Source organism: Metarhizium brunneum, chromosome 5 (genome assembly GCF_013426205.1).
Source record: "Metarhizium brunneum chromosome 5, complete sequence".
Lineage (NCBI taxonomy): Eukaryota > Fungi > Ascomycota > Sordariomycetes > Hypocreales > Clavicipitaceae > Metarhizium > Metarhizium brunneum.
The window spans coordinates 1,965,748-1,992,563 of record NC_089426.1 but is presented as its reverse complement, the minus strand read 5'-3'; the positions used below and the strand labels follow the sequence as shown (position 1 = coordinate 1,992,563).

At 52.2% G+C, this 26,816-nt stretch overlaps 7 protein-coding genes across 7 annotated transcripts; 4 read left to right on the top strand and 3 right to left on the bottom strand.

Moving 5' to 3' along the window:
- Positions 1–52: 52 nt before the first annotated feature.
- On the top strand, positions 53–1,406 carry aro-2_1 (Chorismate synthase; the record flags this gene model as incomplete). Its single annotated transcript, XM_014686940.1, has 3 exons — positions 53–87; positions 157–342; positions 404–1,406. 3 exons carry the CDS (start codon positions 53–55, stop codon positions 1,404–1,406), a joined length of 1,224 nt encoding a protein of 407 aa, XP_014542426.1.
- Positions 1,407–4,002: 2,596 nt separating this feature from the next.
- On the bottom strand, positions 4,003–4,290 carry G6M90_00g086910 (uncharacterized protein; the record flags this gene model as incomplete). Its single annotated transcript, XM_066131299.1, has 2 exons — positions 4,003–4,197; positions 4,273–4,290. 2 exons carry the CDS (start codon positions 4,288–4,290, stop codon positions 4,003–4,005), a joined length of 213 nt encoding a protein of 70 aa, XP_065987422.1.
- Positions 4,291–4,591: 301 nt separating this feature from the next.
- Positions 4,592–5,644, top strand: kti12 (the record flags this gene model as incomplete). The annotated part of the gene is made up of 2 exons (XM_014686941.2): positions 4,592–4,597; positions 4,664–5,644. The coding sequence occupies 2 exons, from the start codon at positions 4,592–4,594 to the stop codon at positions 5,642–5,644; spliced, it is 987 nt and encodes a 328-aa protein (XP_014542427.2).
- Positions 5,645–6,310: 666 nt separating this feature from the next.
- On the top strand, positions 6,311–7,282 carry Dml_0 (2,3-dimethylmalate lyase; the record flags this gene model as incomplete). Its single annotated transcript, XM_066131298.1, has 2 exons — positions 6,311–6,457; positions 6,518–7,282. The coding sequence occupies 2 exons, from the start codon at positions 6,311–6,313 to the stop codon at positions 7,280–7,282; spliced, it is 912 nt and encodes a 303-aa protein (XP_065987308.1).
- Positions 7,283–8,679: 1,397 nt separating this feature from the next.
- On the bottom strand, positions 8,680–11,250 carry lkh1 (Dual specificity protein kinase lkh1; the record flags this gene model as incomplete). Its single annotated transcript, XM_014686943.1, has 6 exons — positions 8,680–8,913; positions 8,972–9,059; positions 9,108–9,570; positions 9,631–9,978; positions 10,039–10,117; positions 10,261–11,250. The coding sequence occupies 6 exons, from the start codon at positions 11,248–11,250 to the stop codon at positions 8,680–8,682; spliced, it is 2,202 nt and encodes a 733-aa protein (XP_014542429.1).
- A 5,343-nt stretch (positions 11,251–16,593) lies between these two features.
- cdc48 (Cell division control protein 48) lies at positions 16,594–19,410 on the top strand (the record flags this gene model as incomplete). The annotated part of the gene is made up of 6 exons (XM_014686944.1): positions 16,594–16,637; positions 16,724–16,751; positions 16,819–16,874; positions 16,941–17,190; positions 17,258–18,749; positions 18,821–19,410. 6 exons carry the CDS (start codon positions 16,594–16,596, stop codon positions 19,408–19,410), a joined length of 2,460 nt encoding a protein of 819 aa, XP_014542430.1.
- A 1,077-nt stretch (positions 19,411–20,487) lies between these two features.
- Positions 20,488–21,052, bottom strand: G6M90_00g086860 (uncharacterized protein; the record flags this gene model as incomplete). Its single annotated transcript, XM_014686945.1, has 2 exons — positions 20,488–20,830; positions 20,925–21,052. 2 exons carry the CDS (start codon positions 21,050–21,052, stop codon positions 20,488–20,490), a joined length of 471 nt encoding a protein of 156 aa, XP_014542431.1.
- Positions 21,053–26,816: the final 5,764 nt, after the last annotated feature.

Sequence of the window (26,816 nt, the reverse complement as noted above, 5' to 3'; positions counted from 1 at the left end):
CTCTTCCGTCAATCAATTCGCCTAGTGGACATGCAGAATAGATAAAGACACCATGTCGACATTTGGCAAATACTTTCGCGTGACGACGTGAGTCCTCTCCCTCCACTAAACTGGCAGGAGCGCAAGACAACAGCCCACTGACCTCCATCGTCACAGCGCCGGCGAGTCCCACGGCAAGACCGTCTCCTGTATCATCGAGAACTGCCCGCCAGGCCTGTCCCTCGTCGAGTCCGATATCCAGCCGCAGCTCAACCGCCGGCGCCCGGGCCAGTCGGCCATCAGCACCCCGCGCGACGAGAAGGACCGCGTGACTATAGGATCTGGATGCGAGTTTGGGCGCACGTGTGACAACCCTACAGGAAGTCATAATGTTTGCCATGATGCTAATACCCTAGGGTCGCAGATTGGGCACACCCATACTCCTGACCGTGCCTAACGAGGATCAACGCCCTCACGACTACGGCTCCAAGACCATCGACCTCTACCCGCGCCCCTCCCACGCCGACTGGACTTACCTTGAGAAGTATGGTATCAAGGCCTCCTCTGGCGGCGGCCGGAGCAGCGCCCGCGAAACTATTGCCCGCGTCGCCGCCGGCGCTGTTGCCGAGAAGTGGCTGCGCGAGGCCTACGGTGTCGAGATTGTTGCCTTTGTTTCCTCGGTTGGCAACATCAAGCTCTTTGAGGACAGGCCTATAACCGATAGCGACGATATCGACTCCCTTAGTAGCAACCCTAAGTTCCTCGACCTTATCGACTCCCTAACCCGCGAGAAGGTAGATGAGTTCCTTCCCGTGCGCTGCCCTGATACTACCGTCGCGAAGCGTATGGAGGATAAGATTGCCGAGCTCCGCGATCAGCACGACTCTACTGGTGGTACCGTAACCTGTATTATTCGCGGGTGCCCCTCCGGCCTCGGCGAGCCGTGCTTTGATAAGCTTGAGGCTCTCCTAGCCCACGCTATTATGTCTATTCCTGCTACCAAGGGCTTTGAGATTGGCTCTGGCTTCAGCGGCGCCGAGATGCGCGGATCCCGCCACAACGACCCCTTCGTGTCTACCACCGCTGCCAACAATACGACGCCGAGCGCTGGCGCTGGCATTCCTCCCTCCCGCCTGCAGACCAAGACGAACCACTCCGGCGGTATCCAGGGCGGCATCTCCAACGGCATGCCCATCTACTTCCGCGTTGCGTTCAAGCCCCCCGCTACAATCTCCCAGGACCAGACTACTGCTCGCTACGACGCTTCAGGCGAGGGCATCCTGGCTGCCAAGGGCCGTCACGACCCTAATGTTACTCCTCGCGCGGTTCCTATCGTCGAGGCCATGGCCGCTATAACTATTGCTGACGCCCTCATGGCTCAGCACGCGAGGCAGATGGGCGTGAAGATTGCCGCTGCTGGACGGTAGTACATTTGGGAGTACGAGGGCTCAATTTACTACGAGTGAACGTGGAGACTAAGGGGGAATACCAGTAGTATAGAAACGGTTAGGATCAAGGTGCTCGCAAAGATCTAAAGCATTAGGAGAATACATCGTTTATTAGACTTGGGCCCTGTCCATGTTCTGTCCTTGCCTAATGAACCGAAAATACCTTCAAGCCCGGGCCCGAGGGACGGGCCTAGACTACAGCGATGGTGATTTGCCATGGTACTGTTCTGTTCTTCCTCTGCCTACTTGACAAGTTCCTGCGCACGACCAGGAGCAGCCTTTCGACAACGCGTGGCACACCATTGCGCTGGTGGCAGAGGGTCCGGAGATGTTTGAGGCCTCAAGACATGCCTGATTGGCGAGCACAGGGAGATCAGCATTCTCCTTACATGGCCTTGGGAACGATCAAAGGACGGCCACGGGAAGCGTCGGCGCTCACGCAAGAGGACGCAAAGGGTATTTCGTCAGCAACAGTGAGAGAATCCGGCCGTGCGAGGAAGACAAAACAGACAGTGGCAGATGGTGAAAGATTAAGCGTCGGCACGCGTCTTGAGGGAGTACGGATGCTCGGCTACGTCACCTCAAATGGGATCATTTTTGGCCCTCAAAAACGAACAACGACTATACTTGAATGTGAAGTATTTCTCACTGCAGGATAACAGAGGCTAGCTTCGTGAAAATCCTCAATCAAATACATTCCGCAAAAGAATCAGCATTTCTCTAGACTTGATCTCGTTGACGCTAATTTCGCGTGATAAAGCGACAAGTCTTGCCATGGCTTCGTAATTCTATCCATTGCCGCTCTCAATCAGCTTCCCTCTTTTTCGCGGCTTTGAGCTTTTCGCGGTAACGTCTCGTGGCTCTCGTTCTGTGCTCTGCCAATCTGCACCCGTCCTCTGCAATCACAGCAGATTGGTTCCAGTCTGCCTTGTCCACGGTCGGTTGAGCGGCCCCTTTCCTTTTCTGGCGTTCCCTCCTTCTGTCTTTTCCAAGTTTCACCGCACATGAAGCACATCTTTGTTTGCCGACTCTTCCTGGCTCTCTGCAATCACAGCAAATGGCGTCTGGCCTACCGAGGGCTTCGAGGAACTCCGCTGCTTTCGATTCGTCTTCAATCTTTTTTTTGGCAAGGCTCACACCTTTGGTTTGTTATGTCTCCCTGGCCCCTTACTGGCACACCGGATCGATTCTCCAGGAAAGGGCAAAAAGTTGACGCCACAGTCACCGCAACGTTCGGCTTCAGCGAGTCTCTTGGCTTTTTTTCAGTTCCGAATCTTCCACTCGCCGCCTTTTGGTAAATTTTTCTTGGCATTGTTGGCACCTACAGCGCTCGGGTGGTACTGGTTTCTTGCAATCGCAACAGAGTCTGTCTCCTAGCTGGTGCTCCGGACGACGAGAACGACGCGGCCGCCCCTCCTCATCGGTGTTCAAGCCGTCTTCCTGCTTCATGCGACGCTCCATGGCTAGCAAGCAAGTCGGACATCTGCGCTACTTTCCGTTCTGCACCGCGCCACAGTCGATACAATGATTTTGATTTTGATCGGTGTCACTGCTTGTCCTGCCCCGGAGCCGCTTGGTCTTGTCGTTGCAACGGCTACACTCCTTTAGCCAACTAGGCGTGTTGCCGCCACAAGACACTCACTTGATGGGGTTGCATTTACGGGAGTTTCTCGCCTTGATGCACCGGGTACCGCATGTGTCGCAATGCTTCAAACTGGTAGTCTCATAAGCCAAGCAACGCCATGTCGATCTCCTTGGCATCACCATCGTAGGTGCCATATCTGGCAAGGTAATGTGCATTGGTTCGATATTGATGCCAGAAATGTACCCCATTTGATGCCGCATTGACGTCTTGGTAAGCCTGCCGAACCAGGCTCTCGGCGGCTTGGCTCACAACGACTGGAGGAAGGGCTGCAGGAGGGACTCCGAGACGCACGTGGATGCGTTTAGGATTGCGAAAGTAGCCTTCGGTTACCAAGTAGACACTTGTCGCACGTAGTAGCTGGTCCCTTGTATCGTTGGGGCTCGTTTGCATCCGCGTCTGCAGAAAAGAGCAGCATAATGATTCCTCTCTTGCTGTCCAACGAATCGAGCCCACATATCCAAGTTGCTAACCGGGAAGACTTCGACTGGAGTACTGCAGCCACTGCATCGGCGAGACCTAGCTGGTGGTCTCCGGTAGCACATCATCAGGATTATATCCTGCCCTTGATAAGTTTCTCCCGTATAGCACTCGATCATGCGGATGCATTGACCATTCCGCAATCTGTAGGTCCGGAGCTTTCTCTTTAAGCAGCCTCCACTGCTCGTTGAGCCAGGCCACGCTATACCCCTGAGGGGGCTGTATGGATGGAGATCCAAATGCTCTTCGGAGCCCTATGGATTCAACACTGGTGAGTCTCCCTCCGTTCACATCGGTGGCAAGCTGCCATAGCTCCTCAACTGTTGCACAGTCATGATGGATGTGACTGGAGGACACTACGCGTTGATTTGAGTCGACGACCGCTGCTTGGACCAGAAAGTTGTCCGACCGCCTCAGTATCTGTTCACTAGCTCACGAAATCCCCTACATGTCTCATAAATCATTGGTAGGACCATTGTGAGTTGAGGTAGGCCGTTGACGTTCTGTTCCTTGCTGGTGCGCATGATGGTGTTTCTGAGGGAGATGCAACGAGCGAAGCACCTTGTCCTCGGAGAAGTCCTCCTCATTCTCGGACGTTTCTAGCATATCGACGTCATCGTACTGCTCAAAGTCTTCATCGACAGGTTTCTGTAAAAGTAGGGAGAGTCAGGTCAAGCCAAGCACCACCGAGCAAGCGAACATATCTGGAGTGGGTCCACTCACTTTACGTTTTAGAGACATCTTTTGAAGCTTTGAGGTAGTTATTCTTTGCGAGTATTCTTCATAAATCAAGAACTGCGAAAGACAATTGCGAGATGCAATGCCGAGATGCAATGGGAAGATGTGAATAAAGTGTTCTATATAACAAAGGTACCCAAGTAGGTACCTAAGGTACTTGCCACATGCAAATGCATGCATGTACGTATGTATGTAGTATCACCAAGAGGTCTGAACCACCCCACCAAAAAAAGTTGACATGGCATCGCAACATCCCTCCATCGATCGCCGCCTCGGGCTCTGCCTCGCAACACACAACGTCACCATGCCGGTAAGCTGCCACCACCCCAACACAATTTGACCCCAAATCGCACGCAAAAGCCAACACAATTTGCAGCTCATCATTGTCTCCGGCCTCCCCACGTCCGGCAAAACCACCCGCGCCAAGCAACTCCACGACTACTTGTCGGCGCGCATAGCAGAAACCCAACCCCCCAAGTACCGCCTTCACCTCATATCCGACGACTCCCTCTCAATATCCCGCGCCGTGTACGACCTCTCCCCGGACACGGTGCGACTGCACGCGCGGTCCGCCAACTCGTCCGAGAAGGATGCCCGCGCAGCCCTGTACGGCGCCGTGAAGCGCGTGCTCTCCGAAAGGGACATTGTCATCCTCGACGGTCTGAACTACATCAAGGGGTGGCGGTACCAGCTGCACTGCGAGGCCAAGGCCATGAGGACGCCAAACTGCATACTCCGTGTTGCGTGCCCGGTGGACCAGGCGAGGCAGGTCAACGAGGAGAGGCGGCGACGACGACAAGACACCACCGAGCACCATGGCGAATCTGTGCCCGAGGCCTATGAGCCGGCCAACTGGGACAACCTCGTCTTTCGCTACGAGGAACCAAACCCCATGACACGCTGGGACTCTCCGCTCTTTGCGGTTCTCTGGGACGACGACGAGGCCCAGACGAAACGAACCTTTGATGATCTCTGGGACGCCATGGCCGGCGAGGGGCGCAAAGTCGTCAAGCCAAACCAGTCTACGGTTCAGCGTGGCCGAGAAGCTGGCGGCGATTACTTGTATGTTCTCGAGCGGGAGACCCAGGATATTGTCAAGAGAATACTGGAGCAGCAAGGGGACGATGGTGGCGGCGAGGTCAAGGTACCGCTTGCCGCCGCCGATAGGGAAGATCTGATTGTAGACTTGCCGGCGGGCAAAAAAGTTGGCCTGCCGCAGCTGCAGAGGCTGAGGAGGGCGTTTGTCGGGTTGAACAGGGGTGGCATCGGCCTGGAGAGGGTGGGCAACATGGCGGCTGATGGGATGAGGGAGTTGTTTGTTAGTTATTTGAACGATGCATTTGAGAAGGATGAATGATGCTGATCTAGGTGGGCATATACATGTCGTTTTGAAGGAGTCTGGGTCTACGAGGCATGTGGTTTACGAGCAACGAGACAAAAAAGGGTAGTGTCGAGTCGATATTGAACAAGACCTGCAATGTACTTGATGGCGATTGGCGACGTTTGACTAGCAGGATAATCTCTCTCCTGATTGCTCCAAGGTTTGTACGGACAGTCCAACTCAACTTTGCTCCCATTCCAGGCTAACGCCCATAACACAGAATTTATGAGCAGACCTCCGATCATACATTGCCGCCTTATAAGGGGGGTATTGGGTTCGATTTCCAACAGCGCCATTGGTATCTTGTCTATGACGTAGTTCCCTGCCATCACGATATGGAGAAGACTGAAGCTACTCATCGTCTCACCGGCAACCAACCAACTCAATCCCCGTCTTGACCGGTGGAAAACCCAGAGTTAGATCCGTGAACTAGTCCTTGAACACCATGGCTCGCTCCCAAGACGGCGCTAAAGCCGGGCTCGTCCAGTCCGATCGGAGTGGCCAAAGTGGCTCCAGATGTCAGAGTCGGCGCCGATATCAACTTATGCAAACACCAATGGCCTTTTCATCCCAAGCATATAAAGCCAGCCACCAGCAACAAATCAACACACCAGTATACCAAGCCGGCAAACTCGTTACAAAATGGAAACCACCGCGGCAAGCAGTCCCTCCGCAGCCTCCAAGCTCCGACACATGCTCGCCACCAAGGACATCATCGTAGCGCCCGGAGTATACGACGGCTTCAGCGCGCGAATCGCCCTCGAAGTCGGCTTCGACAGCATCTACATGGCAAGCAGACGCTCCCTGCACCAACGCTTCCCCTAAGCCCCAACTAACACCTGCGTACAGACAGGCGCGGGCACATGTGCCTCCAAACTCGGCCAAGCAGACCTAGGCCTCGCAACCCTCAACGACATGCGCAGCCACGCCGAAATGATGGCCAACCTTGACCCCCAGATACCGCTCATCGCCGACGCAGACACGGGCTACGGCGGCGCCAACATGGTTGCCCGCACCGTCGCCCAATACCACCGCAGTGGCGTGGCAGCCCTCCACATCGAGGACCAGATCCAGGCAAAACGCTGCGGCCACCTGGGCGGCAAGGCCGTCGTCGACACAGACACCTTTGTGCAGCGGATCCGCGCCGCCGCCCAGGCCCGCCGCCGCCTGGCTTCGGACATTGTCGTCATTGCCCGCACGGATGCACTCCAGACAGACGGCTTCGACGAGGCCGTCCGGCGTCTCAAGGCCGCCGCCGAAGCCGGTGCCGACGTAGCCTTCCTCGAGGGCATCCAGAACGACCAGCAAGCGAGGGACGTGTGTCGCGCGCTGGCCCCCGTGCCCGTGCTGCTCAACATGGTCGAGCACGGGGCGACGCCCTCGTGGACGCCCGACGAGGCGAGGCAGCTGGGGTTCAAGGTTGTCATCTTCCCCTTTGCCGCGCTGGCGCCCGCGTACAACGCCATCCGGGAGGCCTTTGTGCGCATCAAGGAGACGGGGAGGACCGGCCTAGACCCCGAGTTCACCCCCAAGAGGCTGTTTACCATTGTGGGCCTGGAGGACGCAGTGAGGGTTGAGGACGAGGCTGGTGGGAGCTTATACGACGGCGTGTAGATGGGTCTGAGCACCGAGGAATATGAGTCGGGCGGCGGGTTTTGCCGTTGCACGATCCCCATGTGAGGACGCTCTTGCTGCTACTTCAGTCTGCGCGGCATCTTGTTCAACGCAACGTTTGCTCCTGGTCGTGCAGCCGGCCCCTATTCTATAGATGAACCAACACACAGTAAGAAATTCCCCGGTGGTCGGATACCCTTGACAGTTGGTAGGCTCTTTCAACCGTCCTATGCTATGAAAGCCGTTCAGTTTTAATAGAGACACTCGAGGCGTCCAGCGCCGGTCATGTGGTCGTGCAATGAATCATATACATAAACGCTCGCATGTATCAAGTCTCGTGTCTCGTGTTTCTGCACAGCCGTCATTGTGAACAAAATTTTCTTCCATTGCTGCTAAAGCTTGGCACGCAATTCTTGTTTCCATTGTTCTTGCTCTGCTCTTACAACAACAGTATACTGCTCAATATTGCCCCGCGTCTCATGGCTATGTGAATAGATACAAGCAGCCTTCAACTGGTGCAAAAAGCATTGCTAGTTGGTGCGCCGTGGTTTCGACATCAATAATGTCCAGCATTGAATCTTGAACGGATAAGACACCGCTGAAGAGAAAGAAAATAGTAGGGCGCCAATACGCGTCTTCGACACCCGGCCGCAGCCGATTTCTGAAAATGCTTCATAGAATAACAAAGGCATGATGTGGTCATGTGTGCTACAGTACATGCTAGCCAAAAACAAAAATAAAAGAAAAATAAAAGGCTTGACTAAAAAGATGAACATCCAACGCTATGTGCTGCAGCTGATACCCGCAGCGCCTCTGGGACTTAAAACTGTTCCCTTCGACCTTACCGGATTACAGCATGATGATAAAAAGTGAAATTCTTTCGCTAACTGGCTGCACTCTAAAAATCGCCGAGGCAATTGCTGTAAAGATCAAGGTTGGACACAATCCTCGGTCTAGCTACTTCCATGGAGGTAGACAGGCGGAGTATGGCGTTAGTACGAAAGTTGGAATAGTGCAGTTCATGGGAGAAACATTAGCTTCTTGTCCATACTGGCTTGAACATCTCGGTCCTAGATCTGATACCAGGAAAGCTCCAAAACGAAGAAATTCAATACGAGACACCGTCTCCAGTCTGCCTGTCTTCCGAACAAAACGCCTCGGAAGCCAGGATCCCAATAACCACGTATTGTCAGGAAAAGCTTGACCCGGTTCGTTCAATCCATCCTCCGCTGCAAGTGAGGTAAAAGAGGTCCACGAACTCCGATAACCATGCTCACAAATAGATATATATATAGTCGTTATAACAAAAAAAAAGAAAATAGATACGAGACCCGTACAAGATGGAACTGGTCGTGTTTTCGTCGTGGTCAAAGAGATTGTACTACAGTAGGTAGTCGTCATGAGGCCACGTAACGATGGTGGTGAGCTCGAGCCTTTTCCTGTTCCAGTCGTTTTCTTTCCTGTCGAATCTTCGCGGCCTCCGTGCCATCATCCGGCTGGGCGATTTCATCGAACCAGGGATGATTCAAGGCCTGCTTGGCAGTAATACGACGTGCAGGGTCGTATACAAAGATTTTTTGTAGTAAATCAAGGAAATGCTTGAAGAATTGATTACTCGATGGAATAATGTCCTATTGTGACAGTTAGAGGACAGTCGTACATGTGTCAAGGAGGCAAAATGGAACCTACGTGAAGGTGCTTCATCGCTTTGACAAATCTCCTGGAACCTCGCGTTGTATCTGCAGTAGGATAGTCAAGTTTGAGACGTTTAAAGTATCTATGCAGGTCAGGACAAAGTTCAGAGGCGAAAAGGGTGAGAACTTACTTGGACGCCGGATTGCCGCCGCTCCTTGTCGACATCTTGTTTACAGACTGCACGAGATGAGTATCTATCCTCGAACCCACGACGGCTTCCATCATGGCCAGATGCTCAAGGTTATCGTGCGTTTGGAACAAGGCGTCGCCTGTGAAGAATTCGACCAAGATACAGCCAATGCTCCAGATGTCACAAGGAAACGACCATCCCAGTCCCAGGATAATTTCTGGAGCTCGGTAATGCCTTGTTGAGACGATAGATGAGTGATACTCATCCTGGAATGTTGCCGACCCAAAATCAATTAACCGAATCTCCGTATTTAACAATACCCGCCGCTGAGAGGCTTGCCTGTTAATAGTTGTTGAGGATGAGGGAATTTTCCGGTTATATGTGAATGTCTGGTACAAGTCATCACAGAGAAGGATGTTTTCTGGCTTGAGATCGGTGTGAATTAAGTTGAGATCGTGCAGAACTGGTCCTAGTCAGCGGCGTGCAAGAGTATTAAAAGCACTTGGAGACGACTTGTACTCACAGGCTACACTTGTAAAGAGTTGACGAGCAAAGTTTTGAATATGACTGTTAGGAAAAGGTACAAAACCATTGCCTTTTAAGAAGTCAAAGACACTCTGGCCCAAGAGGTCCATGACAATGCATATATGGCCTCGATAGTCAAAGCAGTCCGTTAGGTGTATGCATCGATATCGATTGTTGGCGTCATTAGCCTTCAGAGTAGCAAGTACTCGCAGTTCAATTCTTGACGCGTCGCGGTATTTTTGCACTGATCGAATAATTTTGACGGCAACAGCTTGGTTCCGCTTTTGATCACGAGCTTGAACAACCTTGCCAAAAGTTCCTTGGCCAAGCAGGCGCGTAATTTGGTCTTTGCATAGATTAGACATGCATGTACTTAGGAGAAGAACACAGGTGAAATTTGACGTACATTTTTCCGTGAGTTCCGCATCCGGAACAACGATATAGTGCCCGTCGTCATCATCAACCTTTACATTCTTTGAGTAGTGCTGTTTTGTTGAAGAAGAAAAGTTAGCAACACATTTATACACAAACAAGGAGCGTTATATATCTGCGTTGACGCTGAACTCAGGTCCATAGACCAATCGACGGGGAGATGGTGAGGTGAAAAAAAAAGCAATGCAAGACTCACATCGTGTACAACCCGGACTTGAACATCTGCAACCTTTTTCGGGGGGAAGGGTGGTGGCTTGTACGTGAGAAGTCGGCCCCCTAGGCCATCGACATCCCGACGTTTCGCTTCGTTGGCCGCCTGTTGACGGGTAGTCCGCTTGCGCTTCAAAGGAACAGGAGCCTCATCGTACTGGCTATTGGAAGAAAGAGAAGTCGGGGCGGTGGTGTTGAGAAATGAGTTGGTGCGGTCACTTGAGAGTGTAGAGCCGATGGGTGTGCCGTGTTGCAGCGGTGTGTTTGTGCGGGAGCCCACATATTGAACGTGATAGCCCGAAGCGGCAGCATCCCGACGTCGTCGCTTCACGGGCTGGCGAGTGTTGGTAGCAGTCGCCTCGTAGGAAGCAGCACCGGCAGGTGCATCGCCATTTGTGTTGGAGGATGCCAATTTTCGACTGCTGTTGGCCTCCGGCTCCGGGGTGTCGTCAATGACGATAATTTCTTTTGGCAAACCGTTGCGATAGAAGGTATTCCAGTCGGGTTCCCGGGAGCGACGGCGTTTCCGTGAGGTAGGGTCATGGTCGTGAGCAGTAGGCCCGGCGGCAGCGGCTGTAGAAGGAGCCGTGGCGGTAGCCGCTGCACTGCCCATGGTGGATGAGTAGTTATGATGAATGCGATGTCTCGGAGTTGTTGGGGTTGAGGTTTCAATGTGGTGGTCGCGAGGTAGATAGTGGTCGTGGGGAGGGGGTGCTGGTGGCGATTGGGGCTGAAGGTTCTGGGTTATGGCATCCGACGAAGTGTAGCCGGCATTACGGCTGCCAGCCTGGTCGAAAGGCAAAAGGCGTGCCGCGTTGGACGACGACGACGTCGGCACAGATGGGTTTGGCGCGTACAGCAAAGAATTGGCAGCCGTGGTGCGATAATTTGACGTCGTTGACGATGGGTGGTGGTGAGCCTGGTGGGCGAGGTGGTAGTGAGGGAGTGTGGCCACGGCCGTCGTTGGCGTCGACATGCCTCTTGGGATCGTCCCCCGGCAATCGAGGGTAAGGCGAGACTGATTTCCGCGTGGTAGATATCGTGGTTGGGGCTCAGAATCGACGTGGTTGTCGCGGGTGAGGACGGCGAAACAGGACAACGTTTGTTGACGTCGAACTGGACGATGAAGAGAGCGGAAAACGAATGATTTGGGCAGTGGGCAGAGTGCGGAAGGATTGTAACTACTCGCTCCGATCAATAATACAATTGACGCACTAGCAAAGCACACGGTACGGCGTAGAGTAGCAGCAACAGCCAGTAAAAGCCAGGACTGAGCCACTGGGCCGCTGAGCCACTGGGCCACTGGGCCACGGGGCTTCAATGCTCATGTTGTGAACCGCGGAAAATTAGAATTCAGTCCAGCTTAGGTGCCGCCAACGTCTGGTCCGCCCAGTGTTTAACGACGCTCACACTAGCTCACACTTCGTACTCCCAGGTGCCGCTAGTACTAAGTACTCCGGGCCTGGTCGTCTACAGCACGACGCAGCGGAGGCAGCACTTCGAGCGGGCAGAGTGCGCACGGTGGAAGGATGGGTGGTTGCTTAAGTGGACAGAGGGCCCCAGGGCGTGGTACATGGGCATGCTCGCATGATCCAGTAGCACTGTCCGGTACTTGAGCCAGGATCCCAAGTTATTTTGGGCGGACTATCCTGATTCTGTACAGTGCGCCACATACCTGCGCACGCAAATACGCCGGCATTCCAGGCCCTGTCAACTAAAGTACGGGCATGTGCAACTCGCAACCATTATCAGTGAGTGTGGGTAGCATGGATTCAAGTGAACGAGGAGAGCCTGTCCATGCTCATCAAAAATTCATACACGCCCATAACTCATCATTACTCGTTTAATCTTCGCGGACGAGCATCGGAGGCCCGTCTGATGCCGTCTGGGTGCCCGCAACTCGTCGCTCCTGATACTCCTGACGCTTCTGACGCTTCTGACGCTCCTGAAGGCCCTAGTCAGGCGGGCACCAATAAGTCCCACCATATCGTGGACAAGGGACCTGTAATGCAGGACCGTGAATCTCGAATCCTGATCTTCAACCTGGGGCCGTGGCCGTGCCAGTGGCGTGACCTTGGCTGTGACCAAAGGAAACATGAGGCCTGTGGTGCTCAAATGATTTTCCTCTTGATGGTATTAGTATCAATCCTACCTGACCTGGCCCGATTTGAGCAATGCTCCCACGTGGCTGCTTTGCTCGGCGCAAGCGAGGTTTCTTTTGTGCAAGTCAAAGTGTCTGATGCGGTTCTCAGGTCCCACGAGGTCCCGGTCCACGGTGCGCCATGCGAACTCAAGTCCACTCGTGGCTACACTAAAAGTGTTGAACCATGGCCTGATCGATGAAAGCTCGTCGTAAAGTCCAGCATAGCGCGTACGGAGTGCGCCGGACATTCTTACATACATAACTTACATTCATGACAGATTCACAGCAAGTTGCACCACAGAAGAACCTGCATCAGTACAAGGGTCCTTCGCCGCCGAGCGCTGGGCGAGCGCAATTAAACCTATGCATTTTGAGAGAAGACTGGATTGCCCATGTGCGGAGGGTACTGTTCTAGTGCCTCCAGATGTCAGCCAAGGTGCGGAAAGTCTAGTAGTGGCATACCGTTCTTTTTCTTGCACCTTCCGTCCTCCCCAGTGGTCTGGACACTAATGCCATTCTAAATTGGGAGGACCTTTGATTGGGGGCTGTGACTTTGCCTTGGCAGCGTGTCGGTTGGAGGTTTTTTTTAATGCGCCAACGCTGCTGACGGTTTTATGAGACGAGGTTCGCTGACAGAATGACGTGCCTGACTGGGACTAGTCCAAGTTCGCGGACTGTGACTTCTGGCTATCTCAGTGACCCGTTTCCGCTGTAACTTCGTTTTCTCAAGTTCAGTACGGAGTATTAGCTGATCTTCGGGTGGGCGATACGGAGTTGACGCAAACGAGAACACGGAAGAAACGCAGGCCAGATATTCAAATCGATGCTTGCTGATCTTGAACGCGGGGAAAGTTGTAGTCCAAGCGATTGAACACCATCTTCGGATGATCATTCGAACGGGTCTCTTCTCCAGGCCGCAAGTCTGGTTGCATTTGTCACAGAACGCAAAGTTTCTCTGGCAAAATCTATATGTATTTGCCCCTTCTGGCTACCCCGGGGGCACTCATCTTCGAAGGAAGCAGACATTACATTAGAAGGATCAGTTTGTGGTCGCTGACGGGTAATCCGTTCTATGCAGCACCATTCCTACCAGCTTGCGTCTACATGTGTCCGATCGGACCGGAATGTCCATGGTGATTGATTGGGTCTGGTGGATTCGAATGACATCTTGAGGGGTGTAAGCCACGGCAGTCTCGTGAAGTCGCTGTCACCATTTTGATTACAATCTCGTAATTTTGGTTGACAGGGGAAACATGTATCTTTATATTGCGATACTACAGTAGTCATATTGGGTGAGTTACACAGCACAAATGGTGCGGTGAGGAATTCCCCAAATCGGATATTTTTCTGTAAGGCATATCGGAACGAGGCCAAGACCAGCATCCGACAACACCGGTCGGCGAAGCGCATGTAATAAATGCAAACCCCAAAAGGTTATCATACTATGATAAACAATGAAACCAAGTGCCTAGGTATACTGATCGAAATCCATAGCTACGATGCAGCTTGCTAGCATCCCGTATCGAAATTGCAGATCGCGAGAAATGCTTTCGCTGCCGACGCTTTGACGTAGGGTGTGAAGTCGAGGCTGGCTTTCGGTAAACTGGGGTGAAAAGATTTGTTGTTTCGCCCTTTGTTTTTGCCGTGGCCCTTCCTGCTATGCTGAGAATCGTAGGCGCTCTCCCAATTTAGAAAAGCAAGTCCGTGAACTGACACGGGAGTTACAATCATGAACTTGAGGATTCTCATCCCCGGTCCCAGCACCTCCGACGCCAGGCGTATCTGGAATCGAAAGCTCGAGAATAGTAGCTTCAAAAAGGGTCTCCTGGTGATTTATCAACTAAAGCCGAGACAAAATTGCCTGATCCCACTGGCGAGCCTTCCAACGCGACCGTGATCATCAGGCCAAGCGTAGGAGATCCAATCCGTTAACGGCTCGTTTCTAACCTTGCGGAACGCCCTCACGCGTTAGATGATACTGTGCTAACTGCCGTGGAGGTTAAACAGCCTTTTACAACGTAAGTTTTGAACGAACCGTTGGCCTCTTTATTTTCTATTGACAACCTAAGTCGTGTTAATCCAGCTACCTTTCGCAGTCCCTTTCTGCCCACTATCGATGCAACCAGGCCGCCTCACAAATATGATCAATTGTCGGAATTGCTCTTCTGGGTGGTTATAACAAATTCTTCTCGCCAGATGCTATCAAATTCGACCAGATACTATTAGCATGACTGGCCGAGGCTGTGTCAGATCTATTATGGAAGACTGTTCGTTCGATACCACACTCTCTGGCAGCTGTACAGGCCCTAGTCTTCGTGGACATGGCGGCTCCCGACAAGTAGCAGTACAGCCGATCTGACGTTCATTGTGGCAGGGCTTGATGCTTCAGGTGGCCATGCAGATGGGACTTGATCATGCCCTTCATGCTCAATACTTGGTCAGAGTACCCTTGAAACCGAATGAGTTTTGAGCTTGTGAAATGGGTGCATACCTGCAAGTTTTGCTATATTGTTGCTCACGGGTAAGTACCGTCTGCTTATTGGGTAAAACCTAAAAGTGCCAAACTTTACCGCCTTGAGGCATCATTTTGTCGGTATGCCAAAAGACTGCCCATCCTCACCTACCAACCAGCATGACTGCAAACCCAAGATGGCGGAAACGACGAGATTCCCAGGGCCACACTTTCTGGTCTAGCAGATTCGTTTATGAGCGTTCATCCACATGTCAAATTCTCCCGGTACAGGGTCTCGTATACGTTGAGGAGTGTTGAGTTGGATAGCGCCTCATCCTGAGACCAAGCCGTCTTATATCGACTGCTCCATACCACGCTCGAAGAACTTGAAGAGAATATCAACGTGTCTAATTTCCGTAAATTATATGTCTGCAAAGTAAACTTGGCCCAGAATTTGAGCTAAGTGCCTTGAGAACAATTATGTCGCATTACGTATCCTTGGCACGTCCTCACCTCCAAAATTTCTACTTCTTTGACGATCCATCTAGAGCCGACTTTCCAAATGAGTGTTGCACCTGTACCAAGCAGCATACTTGCAAATGGAGTGTTGTCAATAGTTCGCCACTCCATCGAACAGGGCCACCTTTGAACATTTCCCATTCTTCTATTATCAGTCTTTCGTCTGTGCAGTATTTACGATTCCCAGCAATTCTGATAAAAAATTAAATATTTTGCAAGATTCATTAACGAAGTGGCGGGGCGAAGCTAAGTGCGTACAAGGGTCTACTGACCCCTGAAAAATATCATGGAAAAGGATTTACGCATGCAGGAGCAATGCATGATGTAAATTATAATAATAAATGACAGGTGTGTGTTTGATTCGAAATTTCGCGAACGAACGACATCGAAAAGAGTATCAATGGTCGTTCAATATTCCTTAGTTTCGCCGTCAGACCCTGTGTGTGAACTCCAGAAATGCGGGTCCGTCTTCTACGCTTACTTAAGTGCTCCGAGCGACCTCGCAGCGTGAGCTCCAGGTGAATCGCGTCTGACGTACTGCCCGCTGCCTGCCAGGCGCTTGCGAAGCTCGTGAAGCGCAGACATGGAGGCGAAAAGTGGAAGCTTCTGTGTCTTTCCACCGCAGTCGTCCAGTCACCTTGGCCCATGGTGGGGTGTATTCCGCCTTTTTGGCCCTGCTCGGAGCCTGCATCATCAATGTTCCGCCTCCGGTCAGGGCGCGCAGCGATATCATTGGTCTGCTGGCATGCTCCTTCTGGGCTGGCAGCTGGTAATAGATTGTGCTGGATGCCTGTGAGTAATCCAGAAGGTAGTACTCGGGTACTCCATACAGCAGCTATGGTGGCTCGTCCGCCGCATCACTAGGTAGTCAGTACCTGCACGTTCCGCCATCTTGCCCAGGTGTTGTCGCCTCCCCGGGGGCCTAGTACGTATCAATGGTGCGGGTTGTGCTTCGACCTCGACTTTGCCATTTCAACTTCTTTCGACCTTCACACCTTCTCTCCCTCATTCTCTCCTCTCATCTCTCAACCAGTGTTTTCTCCCTCGCATATACCATTTCATCTCTTCGCATTCACGTTTTTGGGAGCTAGACCCCGAAAGACGTGAGCCAGTTGTAGATACAATACTCACACTCGTCTGCCCGCGGCCACGTTTCCAAACCTCTCTGAACCGAACAGCAACTTCGCTGAGGCACATCAGACACCATGGCCTCCCAGCATGACGAGCACAAGAAGAAGGTCAATTTGACGTGAGTTTACCTCCTCATTCGATGCGTTCCGCGCAACTGGGCTGCCGTTTGAAGGCGAGAATCATCATACTAACCTGCGTTTGTAGCGACGCTTCCGGCGCGGATGTCAAACATGTCCGTGAAACCCCCTGCCCTCCCAACATCAAAGTGTCCAGCGCCGCAGCAACTAACTGCCTTACAGGAGGATGATACCGCGACTGCGATTCTCAAGAAGAAGAAGAAGCCCAACCAGTTGATGTATGCTTTTCCCCACACTGCCAATTTGGTGTAGCATCAAAGTCATGGCTAACTCCGCCTTTACAGGGTCACCGATGCCGTCAACGATGATAACAGCATCATTGCCTTGTCCGAAGCTACAATGGATGCCCTGCAGTTATTCAGAGGTGACACAGTTCTTGTCCGAGGCAAGAAGAGAAAGGACACCGTCCTCATTGTCCTGGCCGATGAGGAGCTTGATGACGGTAGCGCCCGCATTAACCGAGTTGTTCGACACAACCTCCGTGTCAAGCACGGCGACATGATCACCATCCTTCCTTGCCCTGATATTAAATACGTGAGTCTAAACATTTTTACCAACATCCATTTTTGTGAGAAAAGAACAAAATGCTGACACCAAGCAGGCCAAGAGAATCGCCGTATTGCCCATCGCCGATACCGTCGAGGGCATCACTGGCTCTTTGTTTGACGTCTTCCTTGCCCCTTACTTCCGTGAGGCTTACCGACCAGTCCGGCAAGGCGATCTCTTCATTGTACGTGGTGGTATGCGGCAAGTGGAGTTTAAGGTGGTAGAGGTCGACCCCCCAGAGTACGGTATTGTTGCACAAGACACAGTCATTCACTGCGAAGGCGACCCCATCGAGCGAGATGAGGAAGAGAACAATTTGAACGAGGTTGGCTATGACGACATCGGTGGTTGCCGCAAGCAAATGGCCCAAATCAGAGAGATGGTAGAGCTGCCTCTCCGTCACCCTCAGTTGTTCAAGTCTATTGGCATCAAGCCCCCTCGTGGTGTCTTGCTCTACGGTCCTCCTGGTACTGGTAAGACGCTCATGGCTCGTGCCGTCGCAAACGAAACTGGTGCATTCTTTTTCCTCATCAATGGTCCCGAGATTATGTCCAAGATGGCTGGTGAATCAGAATCAAATCTGCGAAAAGCTTTCGAGGAAGCTGAGAAGAACTCGCCCGCCATCATCTTCATCGACGAAATCGACTCAATTGCCCCCAAACGAGAGAAGACCAACGGTGAAGTCGAGCGACGTGTCGTATCTCAGCTTCTGACCCTCATGGACGGCATGAAGGCCCGATCCAACGTTGTTGTCATGGCCGCCACCAACCGACCCAACTCTATCGACCCTGCTCTTCGACGATTCGGTCGCTTCGACCGTGAGGTGGACATTGGTGTTCCTGACCCCACTGGTCGTCTCGAAATTCTTCAGATTCATACCAAGAACATGAAGCTCGGCGATGATGTTGATCTGGAGCAGATTGCCGCTGAGACCCATGGTTATGTTGGTTCTGATGTGGCTGCCCTCTGCTCCGAGGCTGCCATGCAGCAGATTCGCGAGAAAATGGATCTCATTGATCTTGATGAGGACACCATCGACGCAGAGGTCCTCGATTCCCTTGGTGTTACCATGGAAAATTTCCGCTTTGCCCTCGGCGTTTCCAACCCCTCTGCCTTGCGCGAGGTGGCCGTCGTGGAGGTTCCCAACGTTCGCTGGGAAGATATCGGTGGCCTCGAGGCTGTCAAGCAGGACCTCCGAGAGCAGGTCCAGTACCCCGTCGACCACCCCGAGAAATTCCTCAAGTTTGGTCTTTCTCCCTCTCGAGGTGTGCTGTTCTATGGCCCTCCCGGTACTGGTAAAACTATGTTGGCCAAGGCTGTTGCCAACGAGTGCGCTGCCAACTTTATCTCAGTCAAGGGTCCCGAATTGCTCAGTATGTGGTTTGGTGAATCGGAAAGTAATATTCGTGACATTTTCGACAAGGCTCGTGCTGCCGCTCCTTGCATTGTCTTCCTTGATGAGCTGGATTCTATTGCCAAGGCCCGAGGTGGCTCTGTTGGTGATGCCGGTGGTGCTTCCGACCGTGTTGTTAACCAGCTTTTGACGGGTAAGTTGCTCAAGAGCCTCTAAGATTCGATGAATTTTGTGACTAACATCGGCATTTTCTTCCTCATTTAGAAATGGATGGCATGACCTCAAAGAAGAACGTTTTCGTTATTGGCGCCACCAACAGGCCCGAGCAGCTTGACCCTGCGTTGTGCCGTCCTGGACGTCTTGATTCGCTCATCTATGTCCCTCTTCCCGACGAGCCTGGTCGTCTGAGCATTCTCAAGGCTCAGTTGCGCAAGACCCCTATGGCCTCAGATATTGACCTAGGGTATATTGCCAGCAAGACCAATGGTTTCTCTGGTGCTGATCTTGGATTCATCACTCAGCGTGCTGTCAAGATCGCCATTAAAGAAGACATCTCTGCTGATATCGAGCGCACCAAGGCTCGTGAGGCTGCTGGTGACGAGATGGACATGGACGAAGACAGTGAGGACCCCGTTCCGGAGCTGACCAAGGCTCACTTCGAGGAAGCTATGCAGATGGCTCGCAAGTCCGTTAGTGACGTTGAGATCCGCCGGTACGAGGCCTTTGCCCAGCAAATGAAGAATGCTGGACCAGGTGCCTTCTTCAAGTTCCCTGACGGTACTGACGGGCAGGCTTCTGGCAACGGCGGGAATGGGTTCGGTGACGCCGGCAACGATGATGATCTCTATGACTAAGCTATGTGGCTATGTAATTAAGGACGCGATGCCGGTCCCTGTATTCTAGATTCCTCACGCACACATCTGCATCAAAAACTGCACGCAGCCAAAGGGTAACTGATATCCATTATGTGAGATTGAGGCTGCTTAGGCTGTTGTGTCGCTGCTATTTTGGGACTCTGGGAGTTGGTAGAAATGGTAGATGGTAGAAGGTGGTTGGAGACGCTTTGACACGACGGACTTGATACTTGACGGCACCTAGAAGGCCGAAATATTTTGCTTTTAACACGTAACTCGTTGATGAAACGAGTGCTTGGTTTGCGTGTGACTAGACTGGACTACGAGCAAGTTTATTAATTGATACACCCTAAAAAAGAAAAAAAAAAGTTTGTTTTGTGCCATGCTTATTTATGTATTGATTGGTATGTCTTGACGAGTATTCCTCGCTTGGCAAGGTATAGCTCCATGTCCAGTAGTGCATGGGATGGGATGCTCACTTGAAATGATGCCAGACGGCCGTTTTGGCAACATGCCATGTCAGAGAATGTCGAGGGCGGCTACCTATACTCTTTTCTCCAAACATGATTACCAGGTTTCCTGCATCAGATGTGGCAACTCGAAAATACCCGCGCCGCGATTATCCGAGGGGCCTCGGTGAGTCAGGCACGCGGGGTCAGTAATAGATAAATCCCGAGTATTGAATGAGACCCAGTGGTATTTATATGATATGCCTTTGTTGAACTGTCTATAAAAAATGCTTTCCGGTACCCGGTACCCCCTCCCTTTCCTGTTCCCACGCCCCAAGTCTTGTTTTCTGGCTTCGACAAAAAAAAAACAATATAGAAAAAGGGTATGATGTGATATCCTGCTGACTTTATTAACCCTCCCTTTCCGCGCTACTTGGCCCACGGCGCCATGGGCCTTCTTGTACATTCGTGTTGTTGTGGTCCGTTGCGTTGATTCGTCCCGTGGCGAATTTTGCTGCTCCAACTGGGCGGGTGAAGCCCTCTTGGTAATTTCATGTCTGGGGCGACGTTGGCATCCGTAGTTTGTCCCAGCTTCTCTTTAGGTGTGGTGAGGCGCCGGGGCGACGAGTCAACTTGCTCCGTGGTCGTCGATTTCGCAGACTGCTTCTAGGCTTTCCCTCGTTACGCGGAGGGCTTCCTCGACGACGGCGGCGGGGACGGCTAGGTTTTGTTTGTCGGCGGACGGGGTAGTTGACCCGTTGACCTTTTTGGCGTCCCCGTTGGGCGTTTTGCCGTTTGTGGAGGAGGAGCTGGATGTGGTGGCTTCGCGGACGTCGTCGAGGATGCGGCGGAGGAGCGCTGGGTAGGTGGTGATTTCGCCGGAGCGGAGGAGCGTCAGGGCGTGGGATTGGATTTGTGTCGGCCAGTTGGATGAGTTGGAGTTGAGGGCGTGGACGAGAGCGTCTTGTATCCTTTTGGGGAGGGGAGTTAGTCTTTTTTTTCTCTTTACTTTTTTTCCCGTCCTCTCGCGGTAGTGGATGGAGGCCGGGGGGCAGATAGCCTTACTTTGTGACATGGCCGTCGCGCAGGAGCACGGTATTTATTTGTGAGCGCAGGTCGGGGTCCAGGGTTGCGGGTGTGTTGTTTGCCACGGAGGACGGCACCTTGACTGGCGTTGCGGGCTGTTGCGACATGGTTGGGTTGAGGAAGAGTTGTGACGGGACCGAGGGCTGCGGTTGCGGAAATTTGAAATATGAGGTGGCGGCAACGACGACGGGTTGCACCTGCGGACGGATGGGGAAGATCAATATCGTCCGGGGGCACGCGACGACTGGCAATTCGAATTGACCTCGACGATGGGGGTGAAGTTGGGTTCGATTCGCTTGCAATTGCGATGCGTACCGCTGCCCTCGATGAAGTCGAGTCGTGGTGGAGGATTGACGTAGCTTCAAGCTGCGTCCCGTTGGTCGCCCCGTGAGGAAACCAAAGTGTGTGCAATGGCGGCAACGAGCCAAAGTTGGACCTTGACCAGACAGATGAAGCTCACTTGGCAGCTGGCGAATGCAACGGCCCGGGTTAGATGGATCAGATTGCTGTGATGGGAATATGGATTTTGTTTCGAGCGTGGCCTTTTTCCGCCTTGCCCGATTGTTAATGTCTGCCTTTCCCAAGTCGGCACACAAGGCTGAGGCTGGGCGAGGCTTTCCCGGGGTGGATTCGAGGCTCAAGTGTGCTGCGGCCTGTAGTTGGTCAGCTTGGCCGTTGCCCCTCCACAACTTTTTTGAGGTCTGGAGAGAAGTGGGGGAAAGGACATGGGAGGGAGCCAGCGCTTGAGTGTAAGTTGCATGTGCTGTATGTATATACATACAAATATCGGTTATTGTTGTTTTTGTTGATTTATTTTATATCGAAAAGCCATTCTTGTTCTTTTTTTTCTTATTCTCTTTCCCATTCCTTTTCGTCTTCTTCATCTGCCGTGCTTGTTCTTTGCCGTCGTTGCAATAGAAGAGAAAGCGCCTTGTGGGGTCCTCCAGGACATTTCCACCAGCGGTCCAGGGAGATATAAGCAGGCATCGGTTCGTATTGATTTACAAATATTGGCGGGGAATAGACGTTGTGATGGGGCGTGCTGGAATGTAAAGATATAAGGTGACATTTATCTTGACATTGCTGTTGTGGAAATCCTGACCTGCATCGCCTCGATTCCCCAACGTACAAATACATACACGCCCCCCGTTCCAAGGATGCCTCCTTCAACACATCCAAAATTCCATCCAAAATCTACCACGACCCCTCCCGATATAAATGACAAGAGTATTTCGAAATCGAATTACCATGCCAATGGCTCATTCATGTCCACACGAGCCCCAAAGCGCTTGTCCCCGGCGTCGCCAGTTCCCGACCCAACTACCCTACACACGATCCAACACGTTCCAACCTTTGAATCCCATCTTTCAAAATAATGAGAAATCCCATGCCCGAAAGCAAAGTTACTTGCTGCCGAGCCAATCGCATCTTAAGCCATCATCTCTTTCACAAAACCACCCTCACCGACTCCCCCCCCCCCCCCAAGACATCCATCCATCTCAGAGAAAACAAGAGGTAACCAACCCCCCTTGCTTCCGGCCCGTGCCGTTCCTTGCCCAATGGCCTTGTTTCGTCTCCCCGAAAAACTGTGGGAGGAAAAAAAAAAAAAAAAAAAGGTTACCGACCTCCTCTTTGCCTTCACCGTCTTCCGGCTTCGGGGGCTCAACTTTCTTCTTATCTTCTTATCTTCTTGTCTTCTTATTTTTTTTTCCGGTTCGGAGCTTCTCCCATGTCCTTGGCTACGGGGAAACGAGGGAGGACGGTGACATATCGCCCCAGATCATAGGCCGGAGTCTGGGGTTTGCGGATCGGGAGACTGCACCTCGTTCACCGACTTATCATGTCCAAGCGGGACTACCGTGCCCTTCCTTGCAGGGGCCCATGAATCTGCAATATCAAAAAAGACGATGCGGACAGGGCCATGTTTCTGAGGGATCAAGTGTGAACCCAGGTTGGTTATGGATATGACAAATGGGCCATTGTCGGCTGCCCGTTGGCAAGGGGACAATGGACTTGCCAGCAACCGTTAATTATGCCCTTTAACCACGTGTACCGGTGACATTGAGCTTCGGGGGGGATTCGGTATTGCCCCCCCCGTGGGAGAGATGGCCTCCTACATCCAAGGGAAATGATTCTGTTGGACGGGAACATGCCGTTTCGAGTGTCAGTTATCAAAACATACACGTCACGTCATATTCATTGTACATGTGGTATACGAATGTTATCGGCGCAGCTGAGTGTTAATAATAGCAGTCTTCTGGAATATGAGTTGCATTATTCCACCCCTCCTGCTGTCAGCTACTCCGTATATCAACTTTTAATGCAAGCTTCAGTGAGCGTTGGCGAATTGGATCAAACCTCTGACGCCCGTGATGTTACGAGTCCTGTATCATTTCACTTCGTGGAATCGCCCAACCTCGGATGCATGGAAACCAGGCTAGAACCAAAGTACCATCCTTTCATCCCCTTTCCTTGTCTGCTGCACATCAATGTCGGGGCCACGAGCCGGATCAATGCTTTAAACCGGGGTAAGCAACGTCGTACTGACCACCATCATCTCTCATTTCCCTTCTCAATGCTGCCAGCGTGGCCCTCAAGCTGTGGCCCTAGTCCTGCAAAAGTGATTACTCGGAGCCGTGCGTGTGATGTCATAGTACATACTCAGAATAGCGAAACACCCCGTGGGAGATGAGTTGGTCTGTCCCGAAAAAATCGTGCACATGTGCAAATCCCCAAGTCATTTTTCGTTGCGCAGTCATTCGCCCAAGGGGCAACCCACGGCACCGCGTGGGTTGAGTCTCCCGTCCGGGAGGCCATGCGCCAAGATGATACCCGAATATATAGTCATGTGCCACAGAAATGGGGTCATTTTTAAGCGGCATCTTCACCTTTCGTTGCCTTGGGTTTTGCTACTGAAAATAGTAGCTTTGGCGCCCAAGCCCGAGCACGTTGAGTTGGAGAATCATCAGGCCGAAGACCTGGGAAGCATTGAATCATGACGCATGGATGCCAAACGGCCAACAAACGATAAAATTACACCCCCCCAAAAATAAAATTCACCAGATTTATCCATGATGTGTATGACCATATGACCATGAGCTATCTACGCCCCATCGTCGGGCGTAGATGGCACCCACAGGAAGAAACTCTGTGCCGGTGCCGGTGTGGAAAATCTGTGAAGCATCCATTAGTCTGAACAGTTGTCTCATACATACATCCCTATCTCTCCCTACCTTACTTGGATGTTTCTTGTAACTACTATTAGACGTTCCGTGCTCTGTGTAGCGTGAGGATCTCGGAATACGCGACTTCGGTAAAATTTCACCAGTGGACAAAACCTAACAAGTTTGACGCCCGCCTGTCGGGAGGCTGAGTATCCGCCAGTGACGCAGCGCGGTGGCTTATTGCTCTCCGACGTGGTGACGGAAAGCGGTGGACAACAACAGCAGCAGCAGCAGCCATACATATTCGAGTAGCGCCATGTCCTTGTGAATCTAGAACAAGGTAGAAGGGGGAGGAAAGAGGAATTTGGACGGCAGTTCTGTCCTCAAACCGTGGCTGATGGACTGTAGCAGCCCGGTTAAGATCTGATATCTCGAAGATGGTGGGAAGGACTCAAAAGCAGCAAAACAGCATTAGCGCTTTAATGAGCCAGCCTGCAATGCCCAAGTGTGTGACGAGTTTAAGGAGAAAGACGATGCATGCTCCGGATCTCTGGACCTCTTGTTGATGACCCCGGTAAGGCTTGGAGGGCTGTCTGATTTGTCGCACATCCGCAACAACTGTTCCGATGTTCTGCATCGGCATGCTTTTTATTGCCATGTGCCGTTCCCATTCCCGCTTCGGACACGGCGGATTGTTTTCAAAACGATACCAACCATTAGCTATCAACAAGACGAGGGCCATTAGGGCAGAAGCGCACTTGGACCTTTGCTGAATGCTAATATATGGACATTAGCACGGATATCGACATCTCTGGTGTGCGGAGGACGAGCAGGACTTGTTGCATTGTGGATCTGGTCAGCCCAGGGAGAAGAGCTGCGATGTGTCCTGTTTGTATTCCCCATGATGTTGAATGTGCGTAGAACGAGCATGCGTGTGCACAAGTACATGAGGCGCATCTGGGAGGGCAATACACCGAAAGCTGCGTTGCATCAGCTACCCTGTGTACAAGGACGTCTCGGGTTTGATACAAGGAATGTGATGCCTCGAATGCTCGACGGAGAGAAGATGGCCATGGGCGGCATCCAAGTGAATCATGCCTTCAGCCTCTGCAGAGACTTGACGTGTCCTATTGACAGATTCGTTAACATGTTCTTGTAAAGAGTTGTTTTTTCCTGCGGCATCTTTTCCTCGGCAGCAGAATAAAATCCAAATGATGCCGCAATCCTGTGCATCCATCGTCGTCGTAGCTGCATTAGAATGCTGATTCAAGACGGAGAAGCTGGACAGGTCCGACTTGGAAGCTTGCAGCCACACGCAATCCCACACACCCGCGCGGTCCAGTCAAGAAGCAACCCGTTTGCCATCCCGTTATCCCTATCCTTGCAAAATGTCGTTACATGTGAGGCATGCTCAACATGCCATGCAAAATCTCCTTGGCCAACCCCCGCAGGAGAGCTAATCGATGGACAATCGGAGATATTGGAGCTGGGGGAAGCCGCACACCATCCTGCGCGGTGATGACAATCGTCCATCCAACCTTTCCAATTCTTCTTAAATTGGTTGGAAGGGCAAGGGGGCTCCTCAAGCTTTTGCGTCTGTGTCCTAGAACGGGCTGGATCCTTCCAGCCCATCTTGGTACTTGGTAGGATACGAAGTGGCAAGTTGGAAAGTTGGAGGCTGAGCACGGGAGTACTCCTCCATTGACATGACGACGTTGACGCCGGCTGCCGCGTCGACTGGTTTGCCCAACTAAGTAACGTCTGGTACCAGACTCCATACATGTGCATGTGGGTGGAACCACAGGTGCCCTTGTTGAGCTGCCAACCCCAACCCAAACCTGATCGGGGCAGTCAGCCACTACACCATGCCATAACGCTGCCGTGACCACGAGCTGGTGCATCACCGCCACAATTGCCTACTGAAGACGGTGCAAAGCACAACCATCTGGCCACATGTTGGACATCGGGGAGCGCTGTTGGTGCTGGAGGCTGTGCAACAAATACACGTGCTTGGCCAACACGAACTCTCCCCGGTTTGTTCTGGAGCTGGCTCCCCCCTCCCAATTGCGGCCGTCCCTTGGGACTGAATGGATATAGACAAAGCGTGCAGCCGGTCGGGACAGGTCGGCGCTGGCTTGAATGCGAGGCTTGCGCGTGCATGCTCCCGCCGTCATTGAGAGTTGTTGACAGCTCTCATTCTGTGTCTAAACATGGCTAGTGCAACAAAGAAAACTCGGCCAGTTTGAATGTCAAGCATAACCCTTGATGAGCCAAGACGGGTCACAGCTCATGGGGGTTGGAAGGCGGGTGGTATTGAAGATGGGACGGCAACGAGAACATGCTGCGCCGGACAGCGTAGATGGTAATGATTGGCAGTGAAGACTCCCTTCTCTGTTTCTGGGCCGTCCCTCCCCACGCCGGGTCCTTGGATGCTTCAATGTTCTAATACACCCCTGGCTCTTATTAGCAAGATTCCGAGGAGAAAACCAGAAAGTCTGTTTGGCGACTTACACATAAGTAGCTGTTAAGTCAAGGCGATGCGTCCGGCACCTTCATGGCAATAACAAGACTTGGGCGCGTGTCATGGGCCCCGACTTCGTTTCCCATGACAGCTTGAGCGACGATGACTTGCCAAGAATCTGGCATACATGCATTATGAAGACACGGCAAACACCATCCCATCAGCTTGGATGGTAGCTGGACATGC